Consider the following 25,492-nt stretch of genomic DNA (forward strand, 5'->3'; position numbering starts at 1 on the left):
TGTGCCACCGCCTTCTGGACGGACAGCATGCGGCATGCAAATGGCCACCGGAAGAAGCAAGGAGCAAAAGAAAGGGGAAGCGGAAACGAAGGAAATGCCAGAGTGCTGCTGCTGCCTGCAAAGAGAATGCATGAGCAGGCGTAATAGAAAATGTAAGAAAAACTACTCAGGAATTTGTTTTCGCCATTCGCCATCCGCCAGTCGGCAGTCGCCATTCGCCATTCGCCATTCGCTATTCAACATTCAGCATTCAGGATTCAGCATTCGGCACTTGGCATTTGGCATTTGGCATGTGCAAATGCTAGTGACACGTACATCTGCTAATCCAAACACACTCGTTCGCACATATGTAATTTCCTGAGAAAGAAGCACTGGCGCACATTGCGCATACGACGCGTTGCACATATCAAATTATCATGACTTATTATTATTAATATAAATTGCAATGCGTTGCGAAAACTTTCACAGCCAGCCTTTTATTTTATTTTGGTCTTCACCAGCGGGGATTTTCTGTGGGGGGATTGGATTTTTGGTTGCTGCGGTCTGTGCGACAATTAAGCCGAGTGCACATGCATGCAATGCGTGTGTATGTATGTGTAAATATATCCATGTGTGTGTGCGTGTGACACTGCCAAATGCGACTTGTGGTTGGGTCAAGTGCAAGGCGTGGTAACAGAAATTATACAGCAATGAAAAGGTTAATTTAACAGAAAGGATTTTTGAATTTTAAGTAAAAATTTCATGGGGATTACCAAATAATTACTTATATAATGATGTAATAATTATATATTTTTGTAATATAATATATTTTTTAATATTTCAATATCTTTAGTTGAAATGATTCTACTTTAATTCACTCATTTCCGAATTCCCTTGCATACCGAGCTCTTGGCACATCCTCGCCAGAGAGACTCGCAGAGGTTTTTGGTAATTTAATTTTACCACTCGATCACACCGCATGCATTCACGAGTGCACTCACTCACTGTCATTATTCATCGTTCCGGCGCTCACTGCAAATACTCTGGGCCATCTCCCATATGCCACATTCATTTCGCCCTGGCCCTGGAAATTTTCTTTGGATTTTGCAGCGAAAACTTTTCGGCCAAAGTTTTCCTAAGGTAAACCCGAAGCCAAGAAGGGAAAATGGGTGAATGGGTGAATTGGGTGAAATGGAGGAAACGGAAAGTGGTAGCCAGGAAAATGGGAAGTGGGGATGTGGGGGAAAAGCGGAAGGTGGTCGGTCGGTCTGCTGGTTCTAGATCAACAGAAGTAGCCGGGATACTCCAAAACAATGAACTTTTAAAGCGCCTCCTGTGGCTATGCAGCACATTCGCTCACATTCACTCGCACACACATATACACTGAGATAAATTACCCACCGAACTCCAATGCATTTTTCAACTGGAGAATCTGAGCCAGACGCTTTCAAAACGGAAAACTTTCGCATAGAGTACCGGAAATGTTTATCCAGAAATCAAACATCAACTTTTTCGACTTCGAAAATAAATTGCAAATATTTGGAAGTTATTTTCATCCACACACTCATTTGTTTTTCCTGTTTGTTAGTGTATTTTTGCTGCCAAGTGTTTTGTTATAAAAAGGCAATCGAGCGTCAGGACCACTGCGCCTTATGTCCTTAATGCGTACGTGTGTGTGTGTGTGTGTGTGTGTGTGTGTGTGTGTGTGTGTGTGTGTGTGTGAGAGAGAGAGTGTGTGTGTTTGTTTGTTTGGGCTTGATGTTTTTGTGCTCCACAGATTCATGGAACATTTCACTGTTTTAATTTTCGTTTCGTTTCATTTCCTCTTCTTTATAACCGTTAACCATAAACGGGTATATCGGTTTTTCAATCGGGAAGCAATCGAACTATTTACAACTATATTTTCTGCGAAATATTTCATAAACGGGTATATCGGTTTCATAATCCGGAAGCAATCGAACTATTTACAACTTTTTTTTCTGGGAATTATTTCAAATGATTTGATGTTTTTAACACTGTATTTGAAAAGCAATGATTTAAAATGAACTGAGCTCTTTTCATATGCTTTTTTTGTTATATATATAAATCTTTTTTCTAATTAAAAAGTTTAAGTTAGGGAATTCTAGAATCCCAATCTGAATGTTTGCCACTAACCATTTTTTGGAGATTTGTTTTTATCTTTTGTGGTACTTTTTGTGTTTTTTTTTTTGGGTTTTTACTTTAGTAGAAGGCCGACTGCAAATTGCGTTCTCGGCCATATAGACAAATACATAATAACAATGCCCGAGCCGCAGCACGCACACAGCAAAGGCAGTGGCAGTGGCAAAGGCAATAGCAGCAACAACAGCGGCAGCAGCAGCAAATATTATGGCCAAAACAATCAAAAGTGGCAACCACAAGGCAAATAAAGAGGGGAGAGCACACAAAGCCAAGCCAAAACAAAACAAAACAAAACGAAACAAAATAAAACAAAACAGAAGAGAAGAGAAGAGAGTGAAATGTTGGCCGGCAGCTAAAAGGCAATACAAAATACAAAATACAAAATAAAAAATACAAAATGCGGAATACAGAATGCAGAAATGGGAACAGCTACTTGGCCAGCTGGAATTGGAATATGAAAACTAAAAACAGAAACTAAAAACCGAAACAGAAATAGCAATAGAAACAGAAACTGGACTGTTGTCTGGGCCAAATAATTTGGCCATTTTCGAGCCACAAACACTCACACACTTGAACATACACACACACACACACACACAATAAATAACTCAATTGCAAGCTATTTGCTGGAAAAGTTTCCTACGCCCTCGGGCAGCCTGCTGACTTACAAAAGTCCCCACCTCCCACCTCCCGCATCTCCGCATCCCCTCCTTCAAAAAGAAACGTAACGTTTTTCCCAATTTTCCACCTCCCCCCCCCTTGCCCCTTCCCCCTTTTCCCATGGTTTTTCGGTCTTGGCATGCAAAATAGTTGAAAAATATAAATAACCAAAGGAACGAGCTGGGCGAAATAATTCATTAAAAGAATATCAAGTGTTAAAATTCACACAATTTACAAAAACACAAAAGAAAATTGTGCCATTGGCAATTTACCGCCCGCTTTCCTTCTTCGTGTGTGCGTATGTGTGCGTGTTTGTGTGTGTGCCTGTTTGTGTGCGTGTGCCTGTTTGTTTGTGTGCGTGTGGTGGAGGTGTATGGATGGCTGATGGGTGGGGGGCATTTTAACCACAGGATAATGGGAAGCCCGGGGCTTGGGCACAACCATTTCGATAGTTATCGCAGTTCTCGAGGCGGCAAATGAAGTTAAAGCAAAATGTAAGTGGATAAGAGGTAAGCTACATAATTGCCGATAGTTTGGGCTTGCAAATTGATACTAAACTCATTGTGGCAACATGGTTAAGATGTTGTGTTAAGACTGGATTATTATTTAGTTAATAATATGTTCCTGTTACTGTTCCTGTTTGTTAAGCCAGCAAATAATAGTTATATTTGTCCCCAAACATTTGAAAGCTGTATACCATATTATTATTATTGTATTTCACCACTTAAATCCGAAAGGACGTCAATGCACATTAAGTATTCAGGTGGAATAACGCAATTTGAAGGCTTTTAACTTTCGGCCAAAGACAACTTTTATCGGAGATTGAATCTGGCCAGTGGCTCAAAACTCATTATTATTATATGATTATTGGCTTTTTTGACAGCCTTCTGTTGGGCGTATCAAGTGCCATTAATGCGGGTAATCGATAAGTTATCGTTATTGCCCAGCGACGAGCGATGCTGTTTATGTTGGGGCTTAGTGAATCGAACAAAGTCGAAATGAATGCATAATGAATTGCCGGAATGGCTCTGCTCCAACTAAATGAATAAATGCAAAGCAATGCCAGCCATATGGCTTTAAGGACATTTCTCGAGACGGTTCCGCAAGTCAACGAAATGTTAAATAAGCAAAACGTGACTTTATTCGCAAAACGACGAGGCCTCCGGTGGGTTGGATTATTCCGTTGAATTCCGACTCAGTTTTCGGGAAATGTCGAACGGTCTCCAGATGAATATCCAGGTCCTTCGAACCTGACACCTTTGTCATTTTGTACATCTCATTTAAAGAGGAAATATACTATTCAAAAAGAACAATATTTCACAATCAGACTTCCTCTGGAATTTGAAACATGCCAAACTTAATTGTGATTTAATTCTTTTTTTTATTATAATATTTCAACCCTTGTTGTCATTGAATTGCTCTTGCAAAAATCAATCAATTTCCTTATGTATTTAATATCGAAGAAAACTCTCGTTTGTCGATTGTAACATATATGTACTTAACTATATAGGAATGAAAGGTATGTAAGGCTTCTGCGGACGAGCCTGAGTTTTCCGTGTCCCGTGTTCCGTTCGTCCTGTTGTTGTGGCTCCTGTTGGCTTTAAGTGCTACTGGCAGCTGACGACGGCCGAACAAAACAAAAAGCGGGCAAAAAAGAGGAGAAAAAAATAGGCGAAGCCAAAAATTGCTGACAGCATTTTTGGAAATTGGCGTCGAAGGCTCAGCAAGGATTCAGGATGTGAAAGGGGAGGGGGTAGAGAAAGGGGAGGAGAAGGGGGAGGAGAAAGGAGGAGAAAGGGGCGACAAGTGCGTCTGACAGGCGTGGCATTAAAGCCGCCATAAAGCTCACATCGATGGTTTTTGCCGTTGTGCTTTTAATGTGGCCTTTATTGTTGTTGTTCTTGTTGTTATCCCTTTTATTGTTGTTGTTGTTGCTGCTGTTGCTGTTGCTGCTGCGGCCAAAACCAAAGTTTGTCATAAAGTGTCAAAGTGAATTGAAAATTTCCATTAAGCGCTGCAAATCTGCAGGATTCGCGCTTACCGCAAAAACCGCGCTCACAAAACCACACCCAAAAACATTGTTGCAACTGGCGGAAAAGGGGGCAAAACAAAAAAAAAAAATCAAAAAATAATATAAAAAAAATAAAACTAAGTACAAAAAAATAATCACAATAATTGAAACATCCTCGCTGACAAAGGCGCTTGTAAAATGATTCGAATGATATCAATTATGGACCATCAACGAGTTGTAAAGGCTGAAAACGTGATTTGGTTTTTAGTCAGTTCGTTCGCCAGTGTTGTCATCTCGATTTAATGAGGTTAATAAATGATGCAATTTTTAGTGATTCCATGCGCAATAATGTCGTTTTTTCTAATGGGATAATGTAAGGGGAAAATATACTCGTAAACATTTTAACTTTTTGTGGCCAACTAATTATTAAATGCATGGCAAATTCACAAGATAGGTTTGCAATTTTCTTTGAACTACGCTGAGAATTCTCGATATTTGTGCAGTTCGGGGGTTACATTTTCCAAGCTTAAATGCTGCCGAAGGGTTCCAGCTGTTTTCCACAAATTTCTGACCCTCACATATTTGCCATTTCCATTGAAATTTGCCCGTACGACGAGCGAACCTTCTCTCGTACACTTGAACCAGTTCAAAGTGGCATTTTCCATATTCGTTTTGGGCGGCGCTTTGTGCCTTTGACTTGGCCCGTCGGCCATTGTTAAGCTGCTCCTTCAGAGGCCAACGGAAAAACGGAAAAAAAATGGCCCTGCCAGGACTCGCACTCCCACAATCCCTCGATTTCCAAGGCGGCGAAGGATCCTTTGGCGAATCCGCTTTCGTATGCATTGTATGGCGTGGATCGGGCTGGAGATGCTGCTGGTACTGGGAAAATGCTACACTTGGAATAAAAGTGCTATGAAATCGAGGAACTTATGTTCTGAAAAATAAGTTTTATTATTATTGCAGTTCTTATTAAAAATGAATCATAAAAGGATGACGTGTTTAATGCAATAAAATATGTGTAAATATGTCAGCTTTCTAAAGGTGATTTTTATAGATTAGAAAACACAATTTGTCTCAGTGTAGCGTCGTGTGTTCCGCGTCATGATTGATGCCCAGTTTGCGCGAGATTTCGTTTTAATGCCTTTGACAAATCCGTTAGCACAAACGAGAAGAGCGTGGCGCGAAGGGCCGCAGGACCTTTTCCAACATTCTGTCGAAGGACACCGAAAGGCACGCTAAACCAAACCAAACGAAAAGAAACCAAAAGAAACGAAACGAGCCAAAGTCTTAATGACAAAAACATTGGAGCGTCAATTTTTTTTTATATCCTTCTCCTTGTCGTCATCGCAATATCCTCGTTGCCGTCGACGTGTGAAGGAAAAGTAACGAAGGGAAGGGAAAGTACTTACATAAAAAAAGCAAAAAAATATTAGAAACTCAAAAAAAAAATGTTAAAAAATACATATAAATCGTTATTTTGAGAAACACAAGATTTAAATTAAATTAATATTGCTCAACATTTTTTTAAAGTTTGAAATGTTACTTTTTATATCCTTACAGAGGGTATTATTTAATTTTAGTTAGATGTCTGCAACGCAGTAAAATCAGTTTTTCCGAACTTTTCTTAATTATGTCCGATTTTGGATTGTTGTAAAGATTGCATCCTTAGTTTGATTTCGATTTTGGTTGGTTTTTTTTAAACATTTTTATACCCTTGCAGGGCAAAAGGGTATTATACCTTTCTTGTTTTCACTACTACCACTGGTTAATTTCCTTCAACAAGGCCAATGGTTCAAGCACCTTGGCGCAAAATGAAGAATTATGTGTGACTTAAGCAGGACCTTCGCCCGGAACCCCAACCCCTGAACCCAAAACCCCAAACCCCACTCTTCCCAACCCAATGGCAATCTGCTAAAAGAAGGCAAAATATTTGCTGAAATTTTAAGCATTGAAAGGCTGAAAGGTTCGACACTTTGAGGGCGGCGACTGCGACTGCTGGATGTGAAAAGTGCGAGTGCGAGTGAGAGGGGGCCACTAGCGTTGTGCGAGAGAGAGAGGGAGAGGGCAAACAAAGGCGTCTTCGGAGCTTAGAAGCCATGGACCAAGATGAAGATGAATGGACGTTAAGCACGGCGTTGAGGAATTAGGAGGAGACAGGCCGAAGGCTCCGGCCAGATGACAAAAGATGATGACAACGAGGCGTGCGATGGCGATGGCGATGGTTGCGATGATGAGTCGGTTATAGAGCCAAATAGAGCCAACACTTAAGGAAAAAGTCTCCCAAAAACCACTTCAAAGTGGGAGAGAGTTGTGCTAAAAAACCACTAACTAAAAAGCATTTGAAAAACTAAAGTTACATCGGAATTTACTTTAATATTTTAGAAGGTTATGTTGTACATTATGCAAATATTTGATTAATTTGAAATATTTCCATTCGGTTCCTTTTAATTTTCTTTTATTGAAAAGAGGCAACGGTTTTTGCCTCAGTGCATGACTGGCATGCAAATGAGGCAATTAAAATTAAAATTATATTAAATTGAACGTTTTGACAAAGTTTCACTGATTCGTATTTTTGTTTGTTTATTAATTTTGTGTGATTTCGTTTCCCGAAATTGACAAATGAAATTAACTTTAAATTTTGACTGATGACAGGAGTGACTTTCCGCGGGGTTTTCCGAGGGGTTTTCCGCGGGGTTTTCCCAACGCTTTTTTGTGTGTGCCTGTTGTTGATGCTAATGTTTTGTGCCGCTTATGGCCACGCCCATTTGGACACCGCCCCCTCCCTTTGGATCATTCTCTTATGGCGTTTGACATAAAAAGCATAATTGATTACACGCACACACACACACCAACACCAACACACACACATAGAAAGCGAACCACAAGACCGCGCCCCCACTTTTTGCGCCTGTGTTAGAGGCAGCTTATGACGTTATTCAATTATGGCTTACTTAATGCGGAAAATTTGCTTTCATTTTGAACCGAAAAAATTGCATTTGCCTGCGGGCCAAATGCCATTAGAGGCAGGGTCATAAGCGCGCTCTCTCTGTGTGTGTGTGTGTGTGTGTGTGTGGGTGGGTGGGTGGCTTAGCCAAGTTTAAATGGCCAGAAACGAGCTCAAGAGCCAAAAGAGGGCAAATGGCTGGTGTGATATGGTGTGGTGTGCGGTGTGGTGTGCCGAGCGTTAATGTGTTCGAATGCCGACTGAGTGCAAAATGAGTAGACTCACATGCAAGCCGTTGAATACTAGCCCAAAATGATGAATAAGTGCAGCAGATCCTTACTAAATTTAGTATAAAAGAAACAATATTGCATGTAAATTATATTCTATGAAAAGAGACTTCCAATAAATATATTTAAAGACTTCAAAGCAATCGTTTATTTGCACAATCCAAAAGTTTTAATTTATTTGAACTCTGCTGCTACCTTGCATTAAATATACAGCGGCCACTTGAAAGGCAAATGTTTATTTTAATTAAAACACAATCAAAAGGCCTTCTGCTGCCAGGGGAAAGTTAATTTAAAATGGCCAAAACTGTTCGGTGGGGCGAATACCCAAGGTATTCACATGTCCCATTCAAAAATATTCCCCAGATAGAAGAGAAGCTCATGCATAGTTTAGGGGACGTCAAAGGCTCCCGCAGAGCGCTGAGAAAAAGGGGGAGGGGAGGGAGGTTGAAGGGTAAAGGGGGGAGGAAAGGTCAAGCCGAACGGACCGGACCGGAAGTCGAGCGCCAGGAACCGGAAGTGAACCGCACACGAAGTGCTGGATAATGCGACTGTATGTGTGTGTGTGTGTGAGTTTTGTTTTTTTTTTTTGTTCGGTGCTTAGTAAAATGTTTTAATTATAATACAATTTCGTAGAGCAATTTGTTGTTTCAAGGTTGTGGGCGTGGCAGAAGGTTACCGAAATCCGGAACATTAATGCGAAGCAAAAAACTTTGTTGCCTTCTAGTTGGAAAATTGTGTGAGTTGGGAAAAGCAGCAGGACGCTTTCCCAGCGAAGCGTGCCATTATACATTGTCATGTTTTGCACTGGGAAAATCAACAGATATTCGCTTGGCATTCGCTTGATAAACAAGCCATTTCGCCCCCCTTATTTCGCTCAGTGCGCGCGGGAGAGTGGGCGTGACAGGCTTATGTTAAACAACAGCAACTCACACAACTTCAGGGGAGAGGACATACGCACACCCACATAGATGAGTTGACAATACGAGTGGCAATTATTTAACTTGATTTATTTGCTTCAGTCAACAACTGAAAAGGAGAAGGCGGCAGCAGCAAAAGGGGGCGTGGCCCTCAAAAGCAGTGTAATAAAGCGGCTGAGCAAATTTAATTAGAGCATCCTCCACAGCTCGCTGGCCACTTCACCTGGCCAGCTGAAGTAGAAACAAGCAACAGCAACATCAACAGAAATATCAACGCAAAACTCAACTTTAATGACAAAGCAAACCATTCAGAGTAACTCTACAGGGTCGGGCTAAAACATCAGCCAACTGGGCTAGTAAACTGGCTAACGAAGTTGCTGATATCCTTTAAAATGAAAAGGCTACTCTTCAATTATGATAATAAACTTTGTTCCAAGCAGAGCTCCTCCGATGGTAAATGATAATTCATTTTCAATGTTTTAATGCGTTTAATATGCTTTTCAATGAAAGGTAATAGTTTCATCTAAACAACCACTTGAATTTGAAGTGCCTCTTGTGCGTTTACTCCCCGCTTTTTCGAGGGTATCAAGCCAACAAGTGCAACAACATGGCCATTGCCATGACAACCATTTGGTCAAGTGTCTCATTTTGTGTATGAGGCAAACAAGCTGCGACAAGCTGCATCGTCTTCCTTTCAACTTTCTGTCAATAAAAAAAAAAACACAGAACTTGAGCTGCAAAAATGTGCAAGGCAACCGCCCTTTCCCTTTTCCCTCCCCCTTTTTTTTATGGGGGACGGGAGGTCTTAGAGCAGCGATAACAAGTTCCACGCGAACGGATCCTGTCCAAGCGGAAACGAGTAAAACTGCGCCTCATCATAACAAGCCTTGGCAAAAAAAAAAAAAGTGAAGAAGATATTGCAGTTCGCATTAAAAGAGAAAATATTGTAAGCAATCCAACTGGTGGGTGGTTGGGTGGTTCGGTTCGGTTCGGTTTGGTTGGCAAAAGGAGGTTAAGGGGGCCAGACGGGTTAAGGGTTACCTCGAGTGGATATCAAATGGCCCTGGCATTAGGCCATTAATGTCAGCCTCAAGTTGCTCAAAGTTGGTTGGGGCCTCCAATGCAGATGATGGCCAACTGGAAACATAAATCATAAATGTTATTAACTGCTGAGGTGTTTTTTTTTTCAATATTTTAAATACTTGTAAGAACATCAAATTATAACAGAAGCATAAGAGAATATAAACCCCTTTTTCTCCTCTTTCAACACCATAAGCCCCCATTTCTTCTTTGAAGACATATATGATGCCATGTGGCCGTGTCGCCATGAACTCGTATAATTCATGGCGGCTTAGTCGAACCGCATCGAATGGGGCAATAACCCGTCACATAGACACTTGGGATAATCTCGAACAAGATAATCAATTCTCCAGCTCGTAATTTGTCACTCGAACTCGAGCTGGAGCTCGAGCGCGGGGCAGCGCTTTAAACAGCTTATACAGCCATGGACAGATAAATAGCACAAATCAGTCAAAGAGGAGTAATGTCCAATATGTTATCGAAAACGCAGCCTATCGGGATAAAGGATATAGTGATTCCATAGTTTATTAAGTAAACTCTGTAATAACTAAAAAATAGTAAATTATTTGACGATAGAACAAAGTTTATAGCTTTTTTTGTCGAAGAGCCTCCAAATCGCATGGACACATAAATAGCACAAAATTTTGAAAAATTTTTTTTTTTTTAAACCGGAGGTCCTTTTTGTCTTTATTTGGTGTTGAATCCTTCGTTAAGCTCTACCGCTTCACACCTTTGGCTTATCCTTCCCACCAGCTTTCGACAAGAGTCCTTGCAGATAGATTTACAAACTTCTTGGATTCCTGCACAAAATTCATTCAAATTTTAAAATTTCTCATTACTAATTCAAAATTTTTCTGTTATTCAGACGCTTAATATGGTATTCTGATTCGATCTTTAGTTCGGCCAATCCAAAATATCAATTTTTTCGTCCTACAGCCATTTTTTAACGACTCCAGCAGTGTCCTTTGAGTCGTTAAATTGCATAAAAGTCCCTTATACCGGCATATTTTAAATAACCAATAGCTCAATTTCCTTCTGCAGAATATCCAAGTTCTGTAATCGACCCATTAAGCCATTGGATGAGACTATTGGGTTAAAGCCAGGTCAGGAAAACGCAACCCAAACCATAATTTTTCCTTCTGCATGTGTGATGGTTTGGGTAGTACATCTGTGGTTCAGGAATTGGACTTTAGGGCGACTAATAATGGTTTTCCCATCAAGTTCTACCCTATTTATACTAATTTCATCAGTTCCAAGTTCATTTTTCTAAAAACTCAATGACTCGTTCCTGTGCGCTATAGCAAAAGTTTAGATTTTTCGATGTGGGGCTTTGTCAAGTATGGCGTTTTTTTTCCAATGCGTTAAAAAAGTGAAACTTCGTTTATTCTTCTTGAAACCAGTTCTCTGGACACATTGAGGTTATATTCTGTGGTAGAAAAATTTTCAATTTGACAAAAAAGTTAAAATAGGATCAAGTTTTGTCTCCCGCACTGTAAGTCATTCGGTGTGTTCGATCGTTTCTCAAGGAAATTTTTCCGAATTTGGTTTTTAATCATATAATAGTTACTCTGCCTTTCTATTTTATTGACAATTATAACAATTTTTGCAGATAATTTTCAAATTTCTGCAATTTCAGCAACGGTTTTGCCGGATTCACTAAGTTCATTACTAAATGTCCTTTTTTGAGAGTACAATGTGTAACGCGGCTAATTTTTTCACGAAAATAGTTCAATTAAGGCTCATCTTAAATAAATATAACAAAAAAAAATTAGTATTATATTTTTACCCTTTGAAAAATACGTGTAAGACCAAGTTGTGCTATTTAAGTGACCACATCAAATGGAAGCTGATGTGTTCAAACCATAATAAAAAAACAATGAAAAAATGTAACAAAATTTTGTTTGACACAATTTAATAAGCAAAAGTACGGAATGTATAAGACCTCAAATAATCCAGAGAAAGCTCGCTAAATAACGAAATAAATTGAAGAAAACATTTTATTTTACATTTGTGCTATTTATCTGTCCATGGCTGTAAATACAAAAGAAATGAAACATGCTCGTCGGCGCACAGTGCGTATGAGCAATAAATCTTTGGCGAATGCCAAAGGAGAAATCCAAAATAAGTAGGCAGTAAGCAAAGACAAAGCAAAGGGACAAATGGAAAAAGGAAAAAAGTAAAAGGAGAAAGGAGGAAAAAGGGAAGAAAAAATGGGCGAGCGAGGTAAAAAGCACAAATCACAGACGGCAGCTGTGACAGAAATCAACTGCCAAGGCGAAGGCAATACGAGCTGAAAGGGAAATTGGGGTCTGGGGAAAACACGCTTAGAAGGGGAGGGGGAAATTCCCCTCTCTTAGACACAAAGCAAGGGGGAGGGGAGGGGAGGGGGAAAAGCTGCAAGGGCACACGCTGCAGGTTGACGACTGTCACCTGCGAGTGTAAGTGTGCGAATTGCAGGCCACCGAAATGCAAAACCCGGCGACAAGGACACCCAAGTGGGCGGGGGAAAACCCAAGGCTCGCCAAGCCAAGCCAAAGGACACCCAGTCGTAAGTAGACAATGAGTTAAAAGCGAAAATCTAGCATCAGAATGGAATGGTGGGTGGGGTTAACCAACCCCGTCCACCGATCCTAACCCGCAGATATATATGCGCACATATATCCTGGCCGCAAACAAAAAGCGGAGAGCGCAAAAAAGTAGGCAACATTAAAGATGCCAACGCAAGGACAAAGCTCAGCTGGTAGCTGGTAGCTGGTGGCTGTTTCACGGGGGCGCGTTCGCTGGGAGGAGGGGGCGTGGCGTGGTTTAAGGAAAGTGGCCATAAAAAAAGGGCCCCCAGAAATGTGTGCGGCTGAGAGCGATTGAAATGGCTGAAATGCGACTGCAAATCGTACATTTACACTCGTAAAAATATTACGCGAATCACGGAATAAATATGTGTGCAAATCTATTGTTTAATAATTTGCTAAAGCTATATCTTCGTGTTTCGATTCTTTAATGCTTTTTATACAATTGTTAATATATTTACTTCAAGTTTATCTTTCAAATGGGTGAGCCAAACATTGTGGTTGAATAATTTTGTGTAAATTATCTTGTATCTGTAATTAACATTATAAATCCATTGTTCGCAGTGTTGTCAATTCATAAATATGCTTGGCAATTGATCAAATGCAGCGACTGTTTATGGGGGGCATATGTGACCATATACACATATATATATATATACATATGTACGCGGATATCGGGGCAAACGAGTATATAGCCTTATGTGCGAACTGGCGGGCCAATAATGCCGCTCAATTTGAAATGTTGATGCCCGATGATTATGTTGATGACGCAGCACCATTTGGAGCATCGAGTGAGTGAGTTTTCTGTTTTCTGTTTTCTGGCGGGGATCTCAGTGGCAACAGCAGTATTTGAGTGCCACTGGGTGAAAGTTTGGTGAATGTGGGAGAAAGCGGCAGAAAGGCAACTAGAAATGCAAGGCACATTGTTAACCCCACTTCATTGAAAATGCTAATCGCACTCATTACACGAAATATGCATGTAATAATAGCAAAATCAGCAACAACCAGACAACGAGCGATGCCATGCGATGCGACAGAGACAGGGAGTAGTTAAACGAAAGAGATAGAGCATGCCGAACAGAAAGAGATGGCAACAGCTGCTGCTGAGCATGCGAATGAGTAGCCTAGATGGTAATGATGATGTTGATGTTGATGTTGATGGGAATAAAATTGTTGCCTTAGCCTTTGTTATGCCCCTCGAGGCTTTTGACGAATACAATATTGTAAAAGCAGAGAATATTAAGAAATTATGGGGCGAACATTTGTGGGGCTCCATTTGAATTTGACATGAAGTGGCTTAAGTGTCACTCAAGTTGCACAAGAGAATTATACTTTTATTGGCACTTCCAATAAGAAAATATATTTATTAAATATATTAAAGATTTTCTTGAGGTTATATAAGTCTGATTAACTTTAAATATACAACTTTTGCAAGTATATTTAGTATATATAGCTCTTTCGGCCTTTAAAATGCATTTAAGGACAAACAAAAACCATATTTTCCCCCATGAAGCTTAATTGAAATCTACATATGCCCAAAGCAAGTGTTAAAACTTCGCACTCGTTTGGCGTAATTCCAGACTTGGCTTTGGTTTGTGGGGCCATAACTTAGTCAGACTGCATAATATAGTTATTACGCCCTTTATCCTCGCGCGCTGCTCTGCATGATTAGGGGTTAAGGGTCAGGGGTCAGGGGCTCGAAACCCCCACCCCCATCCCCACCCCACCCTATTCTCATTCCGCTCTGGTTTTCTCTTTACTTTTTTTTGTAATATTTTTTTTTTTTTGGACCGCCCCCTTTGCAGACTTGACATGCCGCTAGCGCCGCCTAATGAGCGCCCATAATGAGCGACAAATGTGGTGCGGGCGTGGCACATTCAAGGGGGTGGTGGGGTGATGGGAGGGGGATAACTGAAGAGGGGACCCTGGCTCGGTGGCAGCATGACGGGTTGGAGGCCAAAAGGCCGTGGCAGTGGCAACTATCGCACGATGACGGCGCAAATTGGGCGGGCAGACAAACGGAAGTTGACGGCGAAAAATCGAATTTCTCTCGCGCTTTTTGACTTAAGTATCTTCATTTACCCTTGCTTCGGGTATTATATTTTAAGTGAGTTAAAAAGATTTCAACATGGAAAGTACAAATTTAAGATTAAAAAAGATTTATTGAACGGCAATCAAGTACTAGTTAGTGTGATAAATTATACATTTATTTTTGGTAAGGTGTTTTTATTTTTTTCTTTCTTTGTTTGAAAGTTTATTTAAGAGTTTGCATTCTTTATTTTTAGTGAGTAAAAAATAAAGACACTATGGCAAAATATTAAACAAGCAATTTTGAGACTGGAATTGAGCCATTTTGGTAGGTAAATATAATTATTTTTAAGTCCAGTATGCACACAGTTTCGATGTGCAATAATGCACTCCCTTCTGCTCTTGTCGTCCTGTCGTTTCTCTCGTCCTTTTTTGTGCTGTTGCTGTTGTTGTTTTTGTTTGTTTTTTTTTTTTTTTTTTTGTACATTTCGCCATGCATTTAATATGAAAAGACAACAGGCGAGGACAGGCAGGCAGGTCCTGGCAGGACGAAGAGGACGGCGTTGCCTTGCCCTGTCAAACCATCAAGGCGCTGGCAAGGACAATGGAGAAAGTCTTAAACGCTGTCAACGTTGGCTTTTTCAAGCTTCAAGTAGCAGGACGAAAAGAGTGCGAGTGCGAGCGAGAGCGAATGATGCCCCTGGCACATTTTTTGGGAGACCCGTCTCCCGCTCTCTTTCCCTCCGCCTCTCTTTCCCTTTCTCTCTCCCCGTTCCTTCTCTTTTTCACTCTCGTGCGGCTGTTTAAATTGACACTTGGCATCTTTTGTTGCATCAAAAACGTGTCGTCCTCGAGCCGGCCATCCTTCCATCTTGCCATCCTTCCATCCTGGCATGTCCTGGCATGTCCTGCCACCTGCCACCTGCCACATGCCACCTGGCGCTGCCGCAGTTGCAGTCGCTGCAGGCGACCCTTAACCCTCTAATTGAGATTCACTCGATTCATTACCCCAAATTGTTATGGAAATTTCGTAAAAGATTTCCTTGAAAACAAAACCGAAATTGGGATCATTATTTCTGTGAACATTTGGCGAGATGATTGAGGATTAAAGGATATTAAAATAATAATACAATTCCTTTGATGGTGGATATCTTAATTTATTAAGTTAATTTACCTTTTTAATAAAAAGCGTTTTAAAACTGTTGAATAGAAGCTTTCGCCTGGGTTTTAACCCAGCCAAAATGTCTTCTCCATTAAATCAAGAGTTATGAGCCATTTTCTAGGATATTGCATATACGTCACTTGGGTTTTAGGAGGGTTAAATATTTGACAGCGTCAGCTGAACAAAACGCCGAGGCTTCAGGGGTAAAAAAAGCGGGGAGATGGGAAGGAAGGTCATGCACACTCTTATGACATTTTCTTAAATTACTTCCGAAAACCTTTTCACGCCCTCGCTGAATTGCTCATTCATGCCACTCCCATACTTGGCCACGCCCCCTTCCCCCCGCTCCACCCCCTCCACATATTTAGCTGGCCCCCACTCACACATTTTTCCCACATTTTCCCCACATTTTCCCACCTTTCCAACGTCGCTTCCCCACCTCATTTCGTTCAAGTGGCGACTTAAAGTCGCCCTAATTGAATTGCGCAATAATGTAGCAACTTTTCAGGGGCACTGAAATGTTGCTGCTCTTAATTTCCCATAACTTTGGAGCACATTTCTCTGTGGATTAAATTAGGGAAAAGCATTTGGCTTACAATTTTAAATTCGAGTTCTAGACAAAGTAATAACAATTTAATCAAATGCGATTCTTCCATTAAAAACTCAGTATTAAATAGTTATTTAAGAAACCATTTAACTGCAAACTATCATAAAATTTGCTATATTCCGTATGGAATTTCGGGCCATCAATGTCATGTCACGTTTATTTATTCCAAACGCTGCACGACAGTTTTGCTTTTCGGAAATAAATCAAGTTCAAAGGCGACAGCCGGATATTTCAAGAGCATCCTATTGATTTTCCTAGGCAATAACTTTGATTAAAATTTAAGTGCTATGTATTCCACTAAATTGTGTAGAAAAAAATATTTAAATGAGTTTTATTCCTCTCCGAAAGTATATTAAATTTAATTGAAAAACACAAGCTACAAAACAGGTCCAATTAAAATGCACTTAGAAGGTCTTAAGATTTAAAGTTGGGCAATCACTCAGCTGCTCAAAGGACTTTCCAGATTATCCCATGCCAAGACAACAAAAAAAGGGGACACTCGCTTGTCAAGTTCCTTGCAGAGTTATTAATTAAATTAACAGACCCAAAGGACGCTCGGTCCAAAAACAAAAACTTTCTGAGAGAATGCCGTGGGATACCTTTAGATCCGGGATAAATGAATTACGCAAAATTAGCAATTAAAATTCACAAAATGTTTGTGGCCCAAGACTCAAAATATATTCCTTATTCATATATATATATATGTATATACTATATATTCATTTCAAACAATCCAATTTGGGTCAGCGGCGAGAACAGAAAATTATAATTAAAATCAATTTGCATAAACAGAAAAATAAGGAAAGTCCTAAGAGGGAAAATTTATTTGGGATTTTCTGCCGGGACTGAAAACTTTATTGTTCTTCGAACAGGAAGCGGATGAGTTGGAATAAGAAAATATGCGAAAGGAAAAGGAAGGGCAAAGTCTAATAAATCACAAGCAAATTTTCCCATGTCTCCTTATTTTAAAAGGGAAAAATGAATTAGGGGAAATGGAAATAGTATTTGTTGAAATCTTGCAGGTAAAACTTCCCCTTGAAATAGTTAAAATATATGCTTGGCTTGTACAAATTATTACAATTTATGATATCCTGTGCTCGAAAATATTTATTTCGCAATGTTCCTTAACTCTTTGGGTGTCCTTTGCTCCCCTGCTTATTCATAAATTACCACAAATGGTGAAAAAAAAATGCGCGCTCATACATTTCGCCAGAGAAATGAAAAGAAATTTTTGTATTTAATGAAAGCACTAATTAAATGTGTCCTTTCTTCCAGGACTCTCTCTGTTCACACCCCCCTCCTCTCTTTCCCTGCCACTCAACAATATAAGGATATATTATAAGGAATAAGGAGCAGATGGAGATGGAGGAAGCGCGGGAATGAGGCGATGCGAAGCTAAAGCAAAACCAAAAGCAAAAGGACAACGAGGACAACAAACAACAAGGAGCAAAAGAAAAACAAAGGCAAAGGCAAAGCCGAGAGGAGGCCACCAAAAAATAAACACACACATTTGAAGAATTTTAATCGAAAACTGCCAAGAAACAAATATATTTACAAATATATTTATATACCTAGTAAACCAAAACGTACATGCATTAACATATATATATATATATATACGAGTATATATATAGATATATAGATATATTGAAATATAGAGGAGAAATATGTTATATTTACTATGAAGTGGGGAAGCGTGATGAAAGCGATACCCAGAATAATAATCGATGTAAATAAATGCTGCCAATTTGAGGACAACACTGCGAACAAAAACCGCAACTGAGATGCATAAAACGCACAAGCACAGCAACAACAATAAGCTAAATCCACAACAACAACAACAACAGCAACAACACATGAAGAGAAAGTTCACTTTTCCAACAGCGACAGCTGCGCCTGCGCCTTGAAATCTGGTCTCTGGAAATATATCGAAACAGGAGCCCCAGCATTATTATATATATCCAACGTATATATATATATACACACACATATATATATATATAGATATATATAGAGGGCAGATCCATCAACGCACCACCGCAGCACAGGCAAGAGAAGCGTGCAGAGGGAAATGAGATGAAGTGGTTTCAAGTGACCATAGATATGATTCTTGTGCTTTCATTTATATCAAGTAAGTGGCTCGTATTTATTAGCCTCGACCCAATCTTGTTTGGCCTAGCCACTCGTATAAGCGAGCTCCCCATTCCCATTCCCAGTCCCAAGCCACAATCCGAACCCGAATCCGTTTTCCCCGCCCGCCAAACGAATCCCCTCGATTCGAGTGTCATTCAAACAAAGCCCGTCGAAAGGCAAGGACTCGCAACACAACGCAACACAAAACAATCGCATGACATTCGCCCGACATCCTCTCAACACTCAAAACATTCTCCAAGTTCCGCCGGCTTTGGACCCCCCCCTCCCCCCTTTCCGCTCCCCCTCCCCCGTAAACCCCACCCCTCGCCAATTCTGCGTATCCGTGTGTCCATTGAGGCGCTCGAGTGCTTTGAGTTAGTTGTGAGGGCGGAGCCGGGAGGAAAGGACCAAGGTGCACTCGAAAAAAAATATGTACATCCCCTAAACTACTAATGACAGTAATAATAGGCATAGATGGAGATAAATATGAAATGATCAGTTATTCCTGATGAAATACTATTTGTATTTATTTATGATCTTATCAAGAGTATTTAAAAATTATGTTTTGATTTATATTTCTTTATTAGAGGAATTAGAGAGGCGAACTACAAATTATCTCTTGATATAATCGCAACATTTTTAAAGATTTAGCATATGCATTTTGGATAGCCCCTTTTTTTTTGGGTGTAACAAAGAAGTGGGACAGCAAAACAATCGCTGGCTAGGATGATGAGGATCCTGCAGGGGCTTTCCAGGACCGAGGTTAGATGTTATTGTCTGTGCCAGGCTTTATTGCCAAAGCTTAATTTGGATTTTGGCAATTGCCGCAGAAAGAGCAGAAAAAAAAAAAAAAAAAAAAAAAAACAACAAAAAACGACACACACTGTCTGTCGGCTGGCGAATAAAAAGGAATAACAAATGAAACAAAAATAAAAATCACTTGATAGAGGCGATTGGGAATTGGGATTAATGCAACCGCTTGTGGCCGCAAAATTTTCTATACCCTTTGTTTGCGATGCGATTTTGTCACTAGCTTATATTTTTTTTCGTATAGTATTTATCCTTTAAATATAATACTTTCTTTATAATGTTATCTTTTGCTATTTCCTTAAATTGTTTGTGCTTCTCCACTTTTTCTGCGAAGGTCGCGTGGTGAGTTTAAGGAAGCCGCTTTCGCCGAAAAAAGGTGGGCCGAAAAGCGGGTGGGTTTAAGCCGACATTTAGTTGGCTTGAAATGGAAAGTGGCGAGAGCGTAACGGGATGAGTTGGCTAATGCAGCCGAGAAGGGACGAAGGACAATGGTCTGTCCGTCCGTCCGTCCGGTTGCCCCTTCGTTTTTCGTTTTTAGCACTGGCTTCGGCTTTTCGTCTCAGTTTCAGATTCAGTTTCAGTTTTAGTTCTATTTGGCGTCCGCAAAATGAGGCCGCAGCTTTGTATCTGTATCTGTGCCCCCGTATCTCTGTGTGTGTGTGTGTATCTGTCTCTCATAGTGTATCTGTGTGTGTTGTGTGTGTGTGTTTGGCTGCACAGCCGAAAGTGGCACAAGGCAGCCACGCCCACAATCAAAGCAGCCTCCCCCGCTTCTTGGCCACCAACGCATTGATTGCGAACTAAGCCTGCCTTTTTCCCATATTCTTGGTCCGTTTTTTTTTCTTCTCTGCAATTTTTTTTTTTTGTATTTTTTGCCACCCACTTTTGGGCTGGCCAACGCCTTTTGTGCGTGTTTTGCCGATTTGATTTTCCATTTTTTATGCGCATCGCGTCGCGTCGCGTCAACCAAGGCCAGCCAGCCAGCATTTAATGGTCCCCCTCACCATGTATTCACTGTATCAACATCCATATCCACTTGCCACTTTCCACTTTCGACTTTCCACTTTCACTCCTTGGCCAAAATCGAACCGGAGGCGCACAAAAGGAACCGCTTGCCCTCGGCCACAGCAATTTGGTAGTATTTTCAAGCACCACTGATCCTTGACAGAAACATATGTGCTGTGCGACAACTATTTGTGCGGAGCAAAATAAATTGAACCCACATTAATCACCATTCAAATGGACCATTTCAGCTGGAATCATTTATGCCAAGGCGCGTATTTGCGGGTTCAAGTGGCTGGCAAATGTATAATTTCAGATATAACAGTCGGATTTACTTACTAAATTAGCAGAAGTGAGTAAACAGCAATCTGATATTCTGTGGCTATTAAGCTTATGCATTTTTCAAAACAAATCTTCAATTTTTCTGCGGAACAATTAGGGCCACTTGGGCTACAAAAAAACAAAAGCCAACAGAGAAATAATAGATGATATAAAGGCGAAGTACGAAATAAGCACTGCTATGGGGTAAACATAAATCTCGAAATTTGTTTTGGGGCGTTCGCTTCTCCATTGCGCTCGTTCTTCTTAAACAAGCATTGAATTTCTTTCGATTTAAAAAGCCATAAATTGCGCTCGAAAAGCTTCCTGGCTGTCTGCTGACTGGCCTTAGGGCCACCAGTCCGCGGTGACTTCGGTGTGTGGGGATCCCCCGGAAGGAGTCCCTCCCCCTCCCCTCAAAAACCGCCAAAAAGCGACCGGAAAAAAAAAGAAGGAACGCCAAGCGAACGAACGAAACCGAATCAGAAAGCAGCGCCCAAAAGCGGGCAACACAATTTTTCATGTCAAGGCATCCCGGCAAACATAAATATAAATGGCAGTAAACTACTACGTGAGCGAGATGGGGAGAGAGAGTAAGCTGAGGCTAAAGCGAGAGGGAAGATCAACCAACAAACACAAACACATATGCAATGGTGGCATCAATGGCTGCTGCAAATGGCTGCTAATGCAGCTGCATCAGCCGAAGAAGACGGAGAAGCAGCCACGCTCCAGTTTCCGCTTTGTGGCCATTAAACGGGCCACACACACGTACACACACACACGCACGCACTCACACACATGTAATTGCAACTTACACCAAAAACGTACACTTAGAAAAAGGAAAGTAAATCAAATTCAAAAACTAAGCCTGTTATAATATAAAACAATTTTTGGAATATGAGTTTTGGAACCTTAAAATTATTTCTGTTTTTTCACAAATAAGTTTTTATTTTTAAAATTTTTTTATCAGTGCAAGAGGACTCTGTCCAACACCCTCTGTATTTTTATTTGTTTTTTGTTGGTTTCAAACGACAGTCGACGTCTACTTCTTATTCCACGACAACTTATTTCAATCGGCGGGTCAAAGGACAAACTATAACTTTGCGGCATATATTACACACACACGAAATGTGTGTGCGTGTGTGTGTGTGTGTGTGTTGCCCTCGAGCGTTATACTTCGTCGGGTTGATAAATTCATTGCATGTTGTTATAAAGAATTTCGCCAAATGATGTACAATAAATTGCACTTTGAGTTCGCCTGCGTCCATGGAGACTTTATTTACCGAATGTGGAATTCAATGAATTGAAATTCAACTCATTTCTCATGGGAAAAGCAACAAACGAAAATAGTTATTTGAAAAGTTACATTTTCCGGAGTTTTCCTTGGCTTTTTTACTGTAATAACTACATAACTATTTTTATTAAATCAATTATATTATGGAGAATAAGCGAGGGTATTTGAAGCTCACCATTGTCCGTCTGTTAACATTGCATCTTCGCATAATTTTTCACTTCCAACCACTTTATCTACTGCGATACTAATGTCCTCCAACGCCCATTATCCCCTTTGCCTCCTTTGCCCCCCCTTTTGCCCCCCTTTGCCCCCCTTTGCGTCCTTCGCTAATGCAATTGCCACGCCCCTGCGGCTGCACTTACGTGGCGCTAATATAGAAAAGTGAAGTGCCACCGACAACGTTGACGATGGGAACGATGACGACAACTACAACAACAACAACAACAAAAATAACAACTACAACGATGGCACTTGCAAAAATGGGGCGTGTCGACGCCCTTCTCAAGTCCCTATGTACTGAGAATAAAATATTAATTTGAAAGTAAATTGAAATACTTGCGAAACGCAAAGAAATGAAAGCAATTTCTACGAAAGCCAGTTGCCAAATATTTTTTATACAATTTTTGAACAGCTAAGAACTATGAAATATTTTAAATCGTAAGCAAAAAATAGATAGGAAAGATAGAAAGCAATTCCTAGAAAAGTCAGCTCCCAATATTTATTTTATAAAAAGTTTTGAATAGCTAAGAACTATGAAATATTTTAAATTGTAAGTAGTAACAAAATAGATTTTAGGAATAACTTATTTATTTATTTTAATACTTGTTCTACAAAACATTACGTGTATTTTTATTTTTGATTTCCTTAATAAGGCAATCAGAGCTATATTATTATTTTTGCCAGTGCTTCGGTAAGTGAGTGAGCTGGAGAACGCCCACTTTTTGCTGAGGCAGTGCGGCAAATTCACTGCAGCAGCATTGGGAGAAGTGGCAGTTGTGGAACCAGGCGCTTCTGGTTTGGTCTGTCCTCCTCATCCGCATCCTCATCCTCATCCTCATCCTCATCTTCATCCTCATCTTCGTCTCAGTTGTGATAGTCGCACCGTCTCCATGGCCATGGCGTCCATCGTTTGTCCTTCGTTCGACGTCTGGGTTGCTGGGTTGCCTCAAGTGGAGCGACGACCAGCAGCCAGTGTCCCCAGTTTCCCCAGTTTCCCCAGTTTGCAGCAGCCACCACAATCAACGTGCCACAACGACTCGGAATCCGATTCTCGGAGAGCCCAGGAACCCAAGAGTCTGGCAGGAGACTTGCCAGTGCAAATGGAAGTGGCAGTGGCAGTGGGAGTGGATGTGGATGTGGATGTGGATGTGGATGTGGATGTGGATGTAGAAATGGATGTGGATGTGGATGTGGCTGTGGAAGTGGGAGCGGGAATTTGGGTCACCATCCTCGACGGTGACTGCAATTTTTTGGCATGATTCATGACCGCACCATGGCAATGTCGTCCTCGTCGTCTACGCGCGACTTAACACACACAAAAACTAGCACAGACACATCCACCAGGCACTGAAAGAAAAGTTTGGTACCCAAAAAGAAAGTGGTCATAAACTGATTTAAAATGATATAGAATTTTGTATAGGTTTTAAGTGTTCATAATTCTATTCGAAGTTATTTGAAAGGTAGTCAATTATGAATGAAAATGTTTGTGATTGCTGTAAAGGGCATCCATTTAATTCTCAGTGTATCCAGCAAACTGGAGTCTGGGAAGAGACAGACGCTCAGAAGCCTGCGGCATCCTTTGGTCGGTCAATGTGTTTGGGTGCTTGCCACAATGGGCGTCCATCGAGTTTCGAGGGAGTGGAGCTGCAGAGAGTTGCTCAAATAGCGATAACTTCCTGTCGCACACGGCATTTAACACACTCGGCCGTTCGTTCTATACCCCAGTTTATCCCACAATCCGGCGACATAAATCTTTTTCAGACCAGATCCCATGGATAATACCGATCCATTGTACGAGTTTACATAAATTATAAAGCTGAATCCAAACATTTATCAGATGTAAGGAACACTAATCAAAATTCCAAGTCACAGTTCAAGAGATTCCATTATTTAAAGTCTTTTAGCAGTCTTTTTTTCTACCTTACCTATACTGTGTGATTATTGCAAATGAAGCGATAGAAGTTAAATTGCATCAGTAAAGCAAATAATATCGATTGCCTATCGGTCGGCGATTATCAAACTCCATTCTTCGCCCGTTTATCCTTTGTTTATCGCTCTGGTTATGGACTAAAAGTAGTGCATTATTTAAAGTTCTTTAAAAAGTATATTTTCATCCTTATATTCTGTGATTTTTCCAAATGAAGCGATAGAAGTTAAATTGGCTAAGTAAAGCAAATAATATCGATTGCTTATCGGTCGGCGATTATCAAACTCCATTCTTCCCCCGTTTATCCCTTGTTTATCACTCTGGTTATTGACTGAAAGTAGTGCATTATTTAAAGTTGTTTAAAAAGTATATTTTCATCCTTATATTCTGTGATTTTTCCAAATGAAGCGATAGAAGTTAAATTGGCTAAGTAAAGCAAATAATATCGATTGCTTATCGGTCGGCGATTATCAAACTCCATTCTTCGCCCGTTTATCCTTTGTTTATCGCTCTGGTTATTGACTGAAAGTATTGCATTACCCGCCCGTTGCCTTATATCATTTGCAATTTATTGAAATTGCTCGAAGCCAGCGGACTCGAGACTCTAGACTTTTTCCATTTTCCCTTCATTTTCATTTTTTTTTGTTCTCCTCCTTATTTTTCTGTGCAGATTCTGCATCGTAAATTCGCCACGTGCTGCCATTGTCTGAAGCTCGTCGCTTTGCCTCCCTCTGCATTTTCCTTTGGCTCCTATTGTTATTGAAAATTGATGAACATACTTATATATATATCTATATATAGTACGTATGTATGTGTGTATGGGAGGAGATTAGCGGGTCGGGGGATAACGAGTGAAAGTGCTGGGGAAATTATTGCCGACTGCATCCACTGGCTGTAAATCAAGCGAAAGTGAAATTCGCCAGCGAACGGAGAAAAAATAGTATATAACTTTTCGAACTGCCAAAGGGACGGGACTACTGGTAAAATGCAAAGAAGGCAAGAACTGCAAAAACCATCTGGATTTGGGCCCTCCATTTGCATTTCGCCAAGGAAACTTCCTACTACTTGCCTACTTGCCTACTTGTCTCATTGAAATGCGATCACACTTTCACGGTCAGAATTTAAATAGACACTCGGCGATGGCGGAAAATCGGGGAAAAGCAGGTGTGACAAAGGTAAGCGGCTCAGGAAAGTTGCCAGAGATTATGGCCACAGTTCATGATTAATTCATGGTAAGCGTTATTGGTGGACTTTCTCCTTTGCTCTCGCTGCAAACTCCAAGTTTCCGAACATCTATAAATTATTTCGCAGCTAATATATGGACAGCAAAGTTTTAGTTTATGCACATCTGAGAATGATAACTGTTGAGTTTGTTTTAATTGAACCA

The 25,492-nt window shown here is 40.5% G+C and overlaps 1 protein-coding gene across 2 annotated transcripts in view; it reads left to right on the forward strand.

Annotated features, from left to right (window-relative positions):
• The window catches only part of LOC108097971 (acetylcholine receptor subunit alpha-like), a 116,471-nt gene that overhangs the window by 43,303 nt on the left and 47,676 nt on the right, over positions 1–25,492 (forward strand). For both annotated transcript variants that reach the window (XM_017200587.2, XM_017200586.2), the window contains one exon: positions 17,678–18,533. In XM_017200587.2, coding sequence (XP_017056076.1) covers positions 18,479–18,533 — 55 coding nt within the window. In that variant the 5' untranslated portion in view covers positions 17,678–18,478. The remainder of the gene's footprint in view (positions 1–17,677; positions 18,534–25,492) is intronic.

Source organism: Drosophila ficusphila, unplaced genomic scaffold (genome assembly GCF_018152265.1).
Source record: "Drosophila ficusphila isolate 14025-0441.05 unplaced genomic scaffold, ASM1815226v1 contig_197, whole genome shotgun sequence".
Classification (NCBI taxonomy): domain Eukaryota; kingdom Metazoa; phylum Arthropoda; class Insecta; order Diptera; family Drosophilidae; genus Drosophila; species Drosophila ficusphila.